This window comes from Rhinolophus sinicus, chromosome 3 (assembly GCF_057876585.1).
Source record: "Rhinolophus sinicus isolate RSI-liver-muscle chromosome 3, RSI-T2T, whole genome shotgun sequence".
In the NCBI taxonomy this organism is placed as follows: Eukaryota; Metazoa; Chordata; class Mammalia; order Chiroptera; family Rhinolophidae; genus Rhinolophus; species Rhinolophus sinicus.
In genome coordinates this window covers 39,918,558-39,932,816 of record NC_142503.1, presented here as the reverse complement: position 1 = coordinate 39,932,816, position 14,259 = coordinate 39,918,558, and the positions used below count along the sequence as shown (strand labels likewise).

Genomic DNA, 14,259 nt, shown 5'->3' with positions numbered 1-14,259 from the left:
AGTACAGGGGAAAAGGAAGAATTAAGTTAAACTCAGCAGTTCTTAATCTGTTATATATAATCTATTCCATCTAAAAGAAATTTTACTATCCCTCTAAGAAAAAAAGTGTAACTAGTAAAAATAGAAACAAAAGGTTCAGGAACTTAATAATTCATATGTTACATAAAAAGTCAACATCAAGAAAGCCTATTGGTATTTTTAAGGTGCAACAGAAACTAAAAGAAGAAATTCCATTTGGCATGAAAAAACACAAGGCTAAATATAGAGTATATTCATTTAAATAAGCATATGAAGAGTAAAGACACTCAGATTTTCTAAAGATTTATACTGTGCCCAACATTTACAAACATGATTATCTACATAAAAATAAGATTTGAACATCTTTAAAAAAATCAATCTCTTTCTTACCTTTTTGTTACTGAGCCCAAAACAGCCAACTTTCATGTTACTTTCAGAGTACCAAGTATGACTTATGGACATTTTATTTCCCTTACAGTCATGACTAGTATCTTCTTAAATTTAACAAACAACTCAAATATTTTAGCCATAAAGTCAAAATATGCATGTCCATTGCTATAGTTTTCTATTTTACAAGATACAGTAAACAGTGTTGCTCTGAATTTGTCTGTTGTGACCCAGTCACAAACAGTTTTTGATCCAATTGGTAGCCTCACAGGCCCTTACCAAAAACTGTATCTCAAATACTAATCAGAGTTCTGCAATTTTCAGAAGAATAAGGATGGCCCTTAACACAAAAAGATATTCTTTCATTCTGGTATTGAGAAAACAATTTTGATTAACTAACCAAACGCTAAAGCATACATATATTGTTAATTAAATTATTATGCAATTTCTCATAACACCCAGGAAAAATGCAGATACACCAAGAAAATAAAAATTTTCCTTTGGAAAAGAAGGCAATGTTTTCAAGTGAAACACAGCGAGCAAGGTAGACCTGCCTCTGCCGCTGCAGCGGGGAGACCTGAACAATTCCGACGACACCAATGAACTGGGCACGGATGAAGGCAAGTCCTCCCTACACTCTTAGGACAGCATTCACAGGCTACAACAGACAATCAGCACAACGTAGCCTCCTGAGCAGATACAACCAATATCCTGCTCGGTTATTTATCACCCGTAACAAACACCCTCAAAGAGCCATGCCCTGAATTAGTAAATGGCAGGGCAATGGCAGCCAAATATTTGGATCCGTTTCATTAGGTAAACCACCAATTCAAGTAGGTTTTTAAAACAATGAATACAGCAATGGTATCTCATGTTAAAAATAATGGTGAACTATTTAGAACTTACCAGCAACACTGAATAGAAACCTGGCTGTGTCTCCCATTGTTTCAACTGCTCCTCGGCTGGTTTTAACACAGCGGTATCCTGACTGGTGGCCTGCGTTAAGACCTGGAGAACAACAGTGCTGGCACTATTGAGATCCATGGAAACCTGGCGATGACAAAGTAACATACTGAAATGTACATCACACGTGAAAAATTAACAGAAACATAATTGGAGAAAAGATTTCAATATTCTGATTACTCTGATACTTCATTCACCGACTCCTTCATGTTTCAGCTGGATTTCTGTCTTTCTATGTACCACACTTACTTAAAATTCCTGTAATTCAATTCAAGCCAGCTAAAATAAAAATAAAAATTTTCACAAAACAGCCATTACCTGAGCATGTTACATGTCACGCACTGTATTAGGTTGGTGCAAAAGTAATTTTGGTTTTTGCAATTATTTTTAACCTTTTAAACTGCAATTATTTTTGCACCAACCTAGGAGGGGGGACTAAGGTAAGGGGGAGGGGAGCAGGCGGAAGAACGGAAGGGAAAGGAAAAAAAAAAAGAAAGAGGAGCTATTGGGGAACAGAATAGTCCCAGTGTGTCCAAGTAAAATCCCACAGACTACTAGCTAAGTACAATAAAGAAACAAACCTTCAATCAAGAAAGCAAACTTAGTATCATGAACAGCTGCACAACTTAACCTTAGGTGCCTCCTGATGTGATGCAATAAAAAGTATGCAACCTCACCTCTGACACACCAAAAATGATCAGCCTTAATCTAATGAAGACTCTAGACCCAACTTCCAGTTTAAAAGAAATAGAAATAGTCTCTTTTCCACAGCACTTCTCGAATGGTGGCAAGAAGAGCTTCCGTTCTCCTCAGTGAACCTACCATGACCAGTAAAAATTATAAAAAGCAACCTTTTAAAGTCTCTGAAAAGTGTGGTTAATAACATATGGCGAATGGGGAAACCTTTATGCAAGAAATACTAGTAAATCTGGGTAAGAACAGCAAGAATCTGTGGCATTGGAGCCATCCTGCCCCACAGTGTGACAGAAGCTCTACTCCAGGCAGATACAGCCAGGAACATGCGGCTTTTTCTCACCAATGCTCCTAATTTATGGCTACAGGTTCACCCCAAGAAGGGCAAGCAGCCAGCATTTCTCATCCAGCCCAGCTACGTGTTGCAGCTGCATTCCAGGCAAGCATAGCTGAGAGGTCTAGGGCTCTGTTCTTCCACCAAGGCACCATTCAAGATGCAGATGCTCTACACCAAGCATGAGCCCAGGAATAGTGGGCCTATTCAGGGCTACCCGAGCCTGCTCAGAGGGTAGAGGTTCCACACCAGGAAAAGTAACAACTGGAGATTTCAATACTCTACCTTAATAGGTAGAACAAAAAATAGATAGAAAATAATAATAATAATAATAGGTAGAACTAGGAAGTAGACCAACCAAGAAATAAGTCTTGAACGACATTATATACAAACTAGACCTAACAGACATTTACAGAACATTCCACGCAACAACAGACGAATGCATACACTCTTCTTGAGTATACATGAAGTGTATATGGAACATTCTCCAGGACAGACCATCTGCTAGGCCACAAAATAACCGTCAACAAATTTAAAAGGACTGAAATCACGCAAATATGTTCTCTGATCACAAGCAAAAACAGAAATAGGAAATTCACTCACATTTTCTGATTTCAAAACTTGCGACGCAGCTACAATAATCAAGACAGGGTTGGTGACTGGCTTAAGGATAGATATATAAGTCAATGAAACAGATTTGAAAGTCCAGAAACAAACCCTTACATCTAAGGTCAACTGATTTTCAATAAGGGCACCAGGACAATTCAATGGAGAAAGAAAGCACAGTCTTTTCAACAAATGGTGTTAGAACAACTGGATATCCACATGAAAAGAGTGAAAAGAAATGAAATCCTTTTTCATATATGCTATAACGTAAATGAACCTAGAAAACATTATGCTAAGTGCAAGAAGGCAGTCACAAAAGACCATGGTTGTACGATTCCATTTTTATGAAATGTACAGAATTTATAAAAAGTACAAAAGTGACTGCCTAGAACTAGGGGACCAGGGGAAAATGTGGAGTTACTGCTGATGGGAACGTGGTTTCTATTTGGGATGACGAAAATGGGATAATGAAAAGTGGTAGTTGCATAACTCTGTGAATGTACTAAAAACTGAATTGTATACTTTCAGTAAATGAATTGTATGGTCTGTGCATTATATCTTAATAAAGCTCTTACCTTTTTAAGTGCTTTGACTATGTAAATGTCAAAGTTGGCAAGAGACAAGGAAAAGTGACTGAAGAAATGAAAAACGTGGCTAGAGTATCAACCACAGTAACTGATGTTAATTCAGAGCACGGAAGAGCATTTGTCAAAGAAATTAGAGCAAGATTAAAGATAAGACTTGGGACGTAAGCCAAGAAGGTTCCAAAGATTCCAGTCCCTTTCAAATCCATACAGTACAGTTTGGATTCATTTCAGTTTCTCAACAGAGGTCATGTGGGTGTTGGGACATTATAGGTTGTTCAACATCCTTGCATACTATATGTAAATAACACTTCCTAGGGATTGTTTTGGCTAAAGATGCTCCCACATATCTCCAAATACCCTTCATTTAAAGAACCACCAGGGCTGCTGAAGCATTCCCTACGAAATCCCTATGAGACTTCAAGCAGACTGTCAAAGGTTGATCTATTTGGAAATAAAAAATATGCAATAAAACATATATAACAAGGAGGAATTATTTCCTTGCTTTCTTTTCTTTACTCCTTAAATACCACATCTACTCAAGGGTTTCTTTTTTTTTTTTTTAATTTATTGGGGTGACAATTGTTAGTAAAATTACATAGATTTCAGGTGTACAATTCTGTATTACATCATCTATAAATCCCATTGTGTGTTCACCACCCAGAGTCAGTTCTCCTTCCATCACCATATATTTGATCCCCCTTACCCTCTTCAAAGGACCTACAAACTCCCACTTGGTAATAGAAGCTATAAGCTTAAATCCTCTTAAACCAATCAGGACTTAAAAATATTCTTAGTCTGTTTTGTAATTAGAGGGCTATCTATATTGTCAAATAAAAAATATGTGTGAAACTACAGAAATATAAAAATACCTAAGAACAAAAGACAAGTGGGAAACAACAGATTATAAACAGTAGTTGTGTTTAGGTAGCCCCAGGGGTTACGAGGATTATTACAGTCTACATACGAGGTCTGACAATTACATCGGCAAATGCATCCTAGAAAAAGTGCTACATACCTCATTGCTGAATATCACTATGGTCACCTTCGATGTATTCCCCAGTGCCTAGTCCACCCTTCAAAGCAATTCAGGAATTCTTTTTCTGGAATGGCCAGCAGAGTTGTCATCATATTACCCTTGATGTCCTGAATGTCATCAAAATGTCTTCCTTTCAATATTTCCTTTATCTTCAGGTAAAGAAGGAAGTCATTGGGGGCCATATCAAGTGAGTAGGGAGGGTGTTCCAATACAGTTATTTGTTTAGTGGCTAAAAACTCCCTCACAGACAGTGCTGTGTGAGCTGGTGCATTGTCGTGATGCAAGAGCCATGAATTGTTGGCAAAAAGTTCAGGTCGTCTAACTTTTTCACACACCTTTTTAGCACTTCCAAATAGTGAACATGGTTAACTGTTTGCCCAGTTGGTACAAATTCATAATGAATAACCCCCTCTGATATCAAAAAAGGTGAGCAATATCATAGCAACAAGTTCGCAAACATAATTGTCAGACATCGTATCGTACCTTTATGAAGAGAAGACATTTTTAAAAAGGCCAAGAATTTTCACTTTATATCTGTTCTCGATTTCCATGGGAAAATTTGCTTCATTTCTCTTCCCGACTCCTAAAACATCTCAACTTCTTGAAAGCTTGAAATTATCATGTATTTATCTTGTCAAGCACATACCAAAAAATCACAGCACTATATTAAATATCACACATTTAAGTAGATAATGTGGTCATCAACTGCACTATCTTAATAAAAGTTGAGTAGAGAAAGCTTACAAACTTGGTCTTCAGTAACAAGAGTTGATAAGCAACAGTTCTGTCATATTGCCTAGATTTGTGATCGCAATGTTTACCAAAAAACAATCTGCTCCTCTCAGGGGACTCTGAGTCTTGTAATCTAACAGCAGTTTTAACTGCAAATAGTCATGTTTTACAAAGTACGTAATATTCTTACTATTTGGTGTTTATAAAAACAATAGTTTTAAATCTATTTAATAATCTAAGAAAAATAAAACTAACCCAAAAGTTCTAATTCATTATTTACTTTCTTTTAAGCATCACGTATTATATACAGTACACTTTCATTGCATAAAAGGAAAATAAGTTTGCATTTGTTAGCAACATATTGTCTTTAATTTCATTTTGAAGTCTTCTCCATGACTGTTTCCACATTAATTTGTTTCTTCACCAGATAACAACTGCTAAAGCTAACATTCCTAAAGATGTAAACACAGAGTAATCTGCAGTGCCACCTGATGGTAAGAAGTGCTACACCCCAAAGAGTGTTCCAAGCATCCTTTTCCCCTCAAGACAGAAAGAGGAAGATGTTGGAATTCTCAGTGACCTCTTGGCCAGGACAACCATCTGGAAACACAGCAAGGGTTTTCAGGGTTCAAGAACTTCGGTCAATACATGCAGAGAAGAAAGCTCCTGGGAGAAAGTAATGAATGGGAGCCTACAGAATAATGTGCTACAAAAAAGATGGGATTCAAAATATGAAAATGAAAACCTGACCATGAGGCAAACAGGACACCCAAAAAGCTTCCTTACAGCACTATCTCTACTTCTGTAGTTAGATGCTGCATCATTAAAAATACTCTCTATCAAAAGAAAATGTGAGGTGAAGACATGCACGTTTTGAGCTTTACACAAAGTAAACATGACGGAATTTAAGAAAATGTAAGCTATGTTTTAACATAAAGGAAACTCAGAAACTGTGGAACAAGAACAGGCAAAGTAATACGAGGAAAGAGCTGAAATATCTGACGACAAAAGCATCACCATATTCCACATTTAAGTCGAATCATAATCTACAACCCAAGTCTACAAAAAGAAGAGGAGGCAGAAAACACATTCTTCGGGAATCATGGATAGGAAATATTACAAAACTGCTAAACTGCCTGAAGTCAAAAGCGAACTAGAGAGAGATAATGTGTCCAAGACAAGAAAGAAACAAACTTCTGTGAAGACCAAAGAAGAGTTCAAAGATAAGCAAAATAGAAAAGTTACCATATTAGAAAGCTTAAAGATAAAGAACCATTTTATTATTTTCAGGAGCCAAAATCTTAAATTAAAGCATCTTGCCAGAAAAAAGTTAAACCTGAATCTGAGCAAGCTTCTAGTTCGCACGCCAATGGTAGTTTGGGGGCAAGTAGGTGGAGGTAAGATGAAATAAGACTGATAATGAGCCGGTAATTGTTAGAACTGGGTGGTGGGTAGACTGGGTTCATTATACAATTCTGTCTGCTTTTGTGTATGTCTTTTTAAATGGCAGCTAATGGGTCATGACACAGAGATCACTAAAGTAGCTATTCACGGCTGACATGGCCTCTGGAAATCTGTGACTGCAGTAGATAGTAAGGGCCCCTTCCTCCCCACGACCATTCTACACAGTGCACACGTGTCACATCGATTTCCTTGTTAACTTGCATCTCATCTACCAAATCATGGGCTGCTTAGAGGCAAGAATTCTAATCTTATTCATCTACATATGCCAGCACCTGGTAGTGTCAGGGATATAGCAAATGCTCAGTAAATGTTCGACGAACTAAAGAAAGTAATAATGTGATTGTGATTTTGAAGAGTGGAAAGCTGACTTTTAGAAAAGGTAAAACAGAAAGAAGTCAAAGAAACAAGTACCTTTCTGGAATTATATCATAGTAAAGAAAGAAATATCTACACAAGATACTACAAGAGTAAACAGTATGCTGAATGGCTGAAAAAAAATGAAGGAATAAATTAGTGAACAGTCCATTCATTATCTTCCTCTGCTGAAATGGGGCACATCGAGCCAACAAAATTTAACACTACTTTTCACTGGGAATAGCTAACACCCTTTGTTCCCATCTTGTGCTCTCCAATCAGCTTTCTGACATTTATTTGGTTTATCATTAGACTTTTCTACCTTTATTCATTCAATAAATAGTTATTGAACACCTACAAATGTCAGATATCATTCTAGGCACCTGAGATACATCAATGAACTAAAAATACAAAAAGTATCCCTGCCCTTGTGAAGAGTATGCAGTCAGATCTCGGAGATACTGCAGGCTTGGTTCTAGATCACAACAATAGAGTGAGTTGTAATCTTTTTGCTAGGGGAAGGTCTTGCCTTCAGTGTGTAAAAAAACGCAACATCTGTGAAGCACAATAAAGCGAGCTACAATAGAACAAGTATGCTCGTACTCTAGTGGGGTAAATTATATACCCATGTAAGAAGGCATTATACAGAGCCAGGAGGCACTGTGAGAGAAGTGCCGTCCAATAAACCCACGCATTTGTGCCTCACTTGGAGATTTGAGAGAAATGGCAATGATAAACTGCAGTACTTCTCTTGCCTGTTTGGTATACATGAGTCTCCCACGCCTGAACACCTCCTACAGGAAGTGAAGGAGCTTATCCTAAACAATAGTGACCCCCACACCAAGACAAGGTCAGCGGTGAGTCCCCAACTAGTGTCACCATGCACCTCTTTGACATTCCTTTGGCCGAAACAAAAAAATACACATCTGTATAAAAACTACTAAGAACAACAATTATGCTTATTGGTTTTAAAATTCCTTCTCTGATGTAAAACAAAGAAATAGGAAGGAAAAGCAGTAAGCTTGATTTCGAGCTATTGTTCTTTGAACTGGCTATTGTTCTTTGAACTGGATTAATAGCACCTGCCTAAATTTAACAGACTATAACCGATCAGATTTAAATTTAGTGAAAACCTTTTGCTAAGTGTTAAGGGATCATTAGTCTTCGTCAACTATATACACCTTTGATCGATAGTTTCCAATTACGGGTCTAGGACATCACTGTCTATTATTCTTAGAAGAATCTCATTCTCGTTTTGAGAGTTTAGCCTAAGGAGTCACTGCATTTTTAAAAATTCATTCATTAAAAGTGAAATTCACCCATGCATAGGCGATATGCCCAGTAATGCCCTCACACTTAGGAACTATTATACACTTCATCATTAAAATGTTTTGAATCATTAAAATAACTTTCCTATCACCATGGAGCCATCTATATCTGTTCTAAACAATAAGTATATCTAATTTAAGCATTTTGTTTTACTGACCAAGAAACTGTGTCCCAAAGAGGTTAAGGAAATAAACTCTGACTTCTCTAAGATCACAGGCTCATCAGTATCATCTCTGGAACCTAGAATTCAAATGTCCTATCCCAACTCAATACAAAACTTTGGGTTACACTTTTTTTTTCTTTTCTTTTTGAGCACAATGTTGTCAATTGATACCGCAAATGAAATCAAACTATTTTGGCATTTGTTTGTTTTTTTCAGCTTTAGACCTGAGAACCATATACAACATGAAGACTATAGCTTATCTTCCTGATAAATTATACATCAAAACTAAAGGCCAAAATTAATGGAGTCAATGAAAACACCATACATAAAGTTAACAAGGTAAAGATTAGGAGGATTTTAAATGACTGAAACAGTCCAAGGATTATTATACAGAATATACAAGGAATCCTTGTGAATCAACAAAGCAAGAAAACTGGACAAAGAATATAGACAGACAATGCATAGATGGAAAAAGCCAAATGGTTAATAAATATGAGAAGAGATACTATGTCACTGGTTATCAGGAATTTTTAAAACATTAGGAAATTACTTTATAATCCCCAGATTGGCAAAAACTACAAAGTCCGGAAATATCCAGTGCTGGCAAGAATGTATGGAAATAGAAACTCTTATTCATAGCTGCTAGTAGTATATATTGTTACAACCACTTTGGAAAATGATCTTGCCATTGTTAATGAGACTGTGTGTGCGTGTGTGTGTGAGGCAGGGGGGCAGGGAGAGAGGGAGAGAGAGCGAGACAGAGACAGAGACAGAGAGACCTATGACCAGGTTATTGCCCTGACCCAGCAGCTTCACACTTGGTGCTATAACCAGGAAACTCCTGCACAGGCATACAAGCAGACAAGGAAAAGGTGTCAATCTATAGTAAGACAGTGTTGGAGAAAACATGCTGTCCATCGTTAGTGGAACAGACACATAAAATGTATCTTGTCCTGACCTTGTATTTGTTCCTTCTGGCTGGAAACTTGCCTCTGGAACGCTGCATGTCTTGTTCTGTAACCCCGATCCAGTCTCTGCTCACGTCATCAACTAATCAAGTAAGTCTTACCTGACGCTCAACCTAAAGTAGCCAACCCCCAACCCAGAATCTCTGGTCTGGAAAGTCTTAATTGTTATGCATAATACTTTCAACTATCTGACATTCTAATATATATGTGTTTATTGTCCAGACTCTCCATTAAAATTTAAGGTCCAGAGACCAGGGACTTCAATTTGTTCTAGGTATATTGCCAGAATCCAGAACAGTAGGAAAAGTGAATATTTGCTAAATAAATGAATTCAACAACGAAATCCCAATCTCTGCTTATAGTTGTGTAAAGTCACAAAAATGAACCCAATTCTCTGACTTTTCAAGCCTACTCGGTCCAACATCTAGATTATATAACATTCCACATTTTTTCAATTCTCTGGTGATTCAACTTGTATTGAGTCTTCAACAATGAAGCGGCTTGTACAGGCCAGGCAGTGCTCTGAGAGATAAATAATAGAGTCTCTACATTCAGGTCTAGAGAGGAAAAACAAAAAACAATTACAATATAGTATAAGCGCTGTGATGAGCTGTTATGAAAGAATGTAAGAGGCCTAACACCATAGGGAGGTAGGGGAAGGCTTCCCAGGAGGGAACAAACAAGGTAGCGCTTGTGCTGAGTAGGAGTTATCCAGAGGAGTACACTATGGGTGCTTGTCAGACAGGTGAGGGGTAAATTCTAGGCAGAAGACACACAACATACAAGTGTCTCTCAATTTTAAAAAGCATCCCAACACTTTTGAAGAACTGAAAATACTTCAGCACAACAGAAGCATGTGAGGCAGGAAACAGTAGAAGGTGGAAGCAAAAAGCAAGCAAGGCCCAAATCACTAAGGTCTATATTTCCTAGGCTTGGTAGTTTGGATTTTAATCTGAAAGTGCATGAAGGACTGCAGAATCACACCGCAATCTGCCTATAGAAAAAGGAAGGGTAGAGGGGGATGGTATGCATTCTCGGAGGGAAGGGAATTATTCAGGTTTACACAAAGGTCCAGATAATAATGATAATCTGAACCATGGGAGTAGCCACGGAAAAGAGTTGATGAAATAGGTACAACAAGATCTGGTAACTAATTAGTTCAGTGGTGAGAGAGCAGCACCTAAGGGCAGTAAAAGTTAAGATTCTGGGCATCTCCAACTGAGAGGTGCCTGCAGGATCACAGAAGGAGGAGAAGCAACTTCAGAAAGGGTGAGATATAGAATTTTTCACTTGAGTTTAAGGCGTCTTAAGACAACAGCACCACCACATGTCAGAGTTGAAGAGTGATCTGTACTAAAGAGGCAGAGATTTGGGAGCCATCAAATTAGAGAAAGCAGTTGAAGTCCTCAGGGATGAGACCATTCAATGAAAGTAGGCAAAGGCAGAAGAGAGCAGAAGACAGTACCCCAGGGTGAAACAAATATCCAGATGGTCAGAGAAGAGAGAAAAATAAACCAAGGAAAGACTGGCCAAGACATAGGAGGGAAATGAGGCTACAGTGTTACAGAAGCATAAGAGAATTTCAAGGAGGACGACTAGCCAAAATGTCAAATGATTTAAAAGATTCCATTACATTGCATGACAAAGAGATCAATGGTGACCATCACCCCGTGAAATTCAGTGACTGCAGTGGATTGCCAGACTTCAATATATTGTTAAAAAAAACAACAACAAGTAATAAGGAGGTGGAGAAAATGTAATGTAGACAACTGTTGCGAGAAACTTAAGAAATGATTACAAGGGCTGCCGGTGAGCTCAGTTGGTTAGAGTGCGATGCTCGTAACACCAGGGTTGCCAGTTCGATCCCCACATGGGCCAGTGTGAGCTGCGCCCTCCACAACTAGACTGAAACAACTACTTGACTTGGAGCTGATGGGTCTTGGAAAAACAAACTTAAAATAAATAAAAGTTTTTAAAAAAAAAAAAAGAAAGAAAAAGAAATGATTACAGATGAACCGGAAGGTGAATCTAGAGTGAGGAGAGTGTATTTAAAATGGGTGTTTAAATCCTGACAAGTTAGTGTCAGTCGAGAGTAAAAAAGGGATAAGAAGTGTTACAGACTGAACTGTGTCCCCCACAAATTCATACGTTGGGAGTCCTCACCACCAGTATCCTCAGTATCAAAGATAAGATTTGTGAAGAAGCAATTAAGTTAAAATGAGGCCATCATCCAATACGACTGGTGTTCTAACGTGGAAAAGAGATACCAAAGGTCCTAGTGCACAAAAGTATGACCATGTAAAGAGGAAAAAGATGGTGGTTATCTGTAAGTCATGGAAAAAGGCCTGAGGAAACCAATTCTTCATCTTGGACTTCCAGCATCCCAAACTGTAAGAAAAAAAATTATATTGTTTAAGTCACTCAGTCTGAAGTATTTTGTTATGGCAGCCATAGCAAACTAATATACCGAGAAAAATTGTTCCTCGGGAGAAAACATTCAGAGCACAATTAGAGATGAACAAATAGAGGTAGACATGTTTGCACGTGAAAGAAAGCAAAAGGCTACGAAGCTGTCACCAATGTACTCGTATTTCATTTCTTCTGTGAAGTAGAAAGCAATATTATCCAGGAAAGAGTAAATAAGGAAGGAGGTAGTGGGTTAATAACCACCATGGGAAACAGAAGTAGTTACAACAGATACAAATGATTTTTGGGCTGCTTGTCCATTACTCAATAAATGTCTCTTGTTAAATAAATACCTAGCTGTCATTCATGAAGGCTTTAATTCAGTTTTAATAAGGTGAACTCTGGCAGTAACTAGCAAAAGAAAAGCACTGGAATGAGTCAGAACCTGAGTTATAAATCTAGAAATGCATGACCTTATGTAAGTCACTGACCATTGCTGGGCCTTTGTTTCTTCAACCAGATATATCAGACTCCATAATCAGCGTAAGATCACCTCAGATTAAAATAAATGATGCTACAATTTTTATACAGGTTTGTGCATGAGCTCAGTCTTCTTTACCAAGCAACGTAGTGCATCTCAAGCTTTAACGCACATTCGTATTATCTGGAGAGCGTGTTAAAATGCAGATTCTGATTCAGTACATCTGGGGTTAAGGCTGAGATTGTACATTTCTAATAAACTCTCTGTGATGCCATATACCACATTTTGAGTAGCAAGGGTGTAGAACATTGATCCAGTTCAAGCGCTACAAAGCTTATATAATTCTCAGTTTATCTGTAATCAGCTCGGTATTTAGAAAACCAAACAAAGACACTCCAGACTCGCACCTGTACTAAGTATGTCTTGCCATTTCCATAAACAATCTGATATTAACTGAGAGTCCACATTTGGTACAGATAGAAAAAGAAATGAATAAGTACCAGCAATAACACGAAATTAGAAGCCCAAGATTAAATACATATACAGACACATATACATACATACAACACAAAGGTTAAACTCTATCTAATCAAACATATTATCTCCCAAAACATGAATATTTTTCTTTCTGGAAAAACATACACTTATCTCTGGAAAAATCTTTAGTATCTCAGCCTATCTTTTGCACACTGGTTTGATCTGAATGCAAAAAACATTCACAATGTCACAAAATCTAAAGATTTTTATGTTAATTACCAAATAATCTTCACATATTTATATTACCACAATTAAATTCGTTCGTGGTGACAATTCTCTTCTGCTTTAGGAAGTGTAACCAGGACAGAGTAGTCCAGCTGCCCTAGGGCTATATAACATACTGCCACACAGCTGTGCTATAATTAAACTGTTTCTACTATTCCCTGTGCTAGGTTACAGGAGGAAAAAAATTCCACAATCCTACCACAACCAACAGGGAGAGATTTTCATTCTGATTTCCCAGAAATCTTCCTCAGTGATGAAAGATGTAAGAAAAAGTGTCATGCAATGGATGTCTTATATTAGAGTCACTCATCCTTAACCTGAAACCTCTATACTGAACTGAGAAGTTTGAAATAACATGAAAATGAAGGAGTTAATTCCCTATCCAAAAAAAAATTATGGCCGGTAAAATGCTCTTCCTTACTCCCTTCTGAAGAATAACCACATCTCAAGGACACTACCGCACGACTACTGAGCTCCTTTAAACTGGGTGGAGGGGAGGAGAGGACATGTCAATTGCAATCTTGGCACCAGGAGGCAATTTACCAGTCCTAGCTGTTTTTGTCAAGTCACTTTGAAATAATACTTCCCTCAATCACCACCATAAGACAAAAGCCTAAAGAAAAATGACAAATGCGATGGGCCTCAAATCGTTTTGCTGAATCACAAATACCCCCAAATATAAAGCTGCAGAACTCGCCGGGCTTGAGCATTGGCGGCCATACCTCAGCAATCGGGTCCTCCCAGAAAATGTGTAACTTCCGTCACTTGTTCATTGAAGGTAAGCGAGGATCTAATATTTCATTAAAGCTTTCCCAGTATTGCTAGTAGCAGCAGTGTCGTGTGTGCAATAACAACATACAGTGGCTTTATACTAAAGATGACCAAGATCTCTCAAAATCTGCACCACCTGTCCCTCAAGGGCACCACTCTGGCCCGCAATAGCAGCCAGGATGGGCACCCTACGCTCTACTCATTC

The 14,259-nt window shown here is 37.9% G+C and overlaps 1 protein-coding gene across 3 annotated transcripts in view; it reads right to left on the bottom strand.

Moving 5' to 3' along the window:
- The window catches only part of IPO11 (importin 11), a 157,589-nt gene that overhangs the window by 142,904 nt on the left and 426 nt on the right, over nt 1-14,259 (bottom strand). For 2 of the 3 annotated variants that reach the window (XM_019743722.3, XM_019743732.3), the window contains exon 2: nt 1,312-1,455. In XM_019743722.3, coding sequence (XP_019599281.1) covers nt 1,312-1,449 — 138 coding nt within the window. In that variant the 5' untranslated portion in view covers nt 1,450-1,455. Of the gene's footprint in view, nt 1-1,311; nt 1,477-14,259 lie in introns of those variants that run through there. The other variant, XM_088796520.1, reaches the window with a different exon arrangement.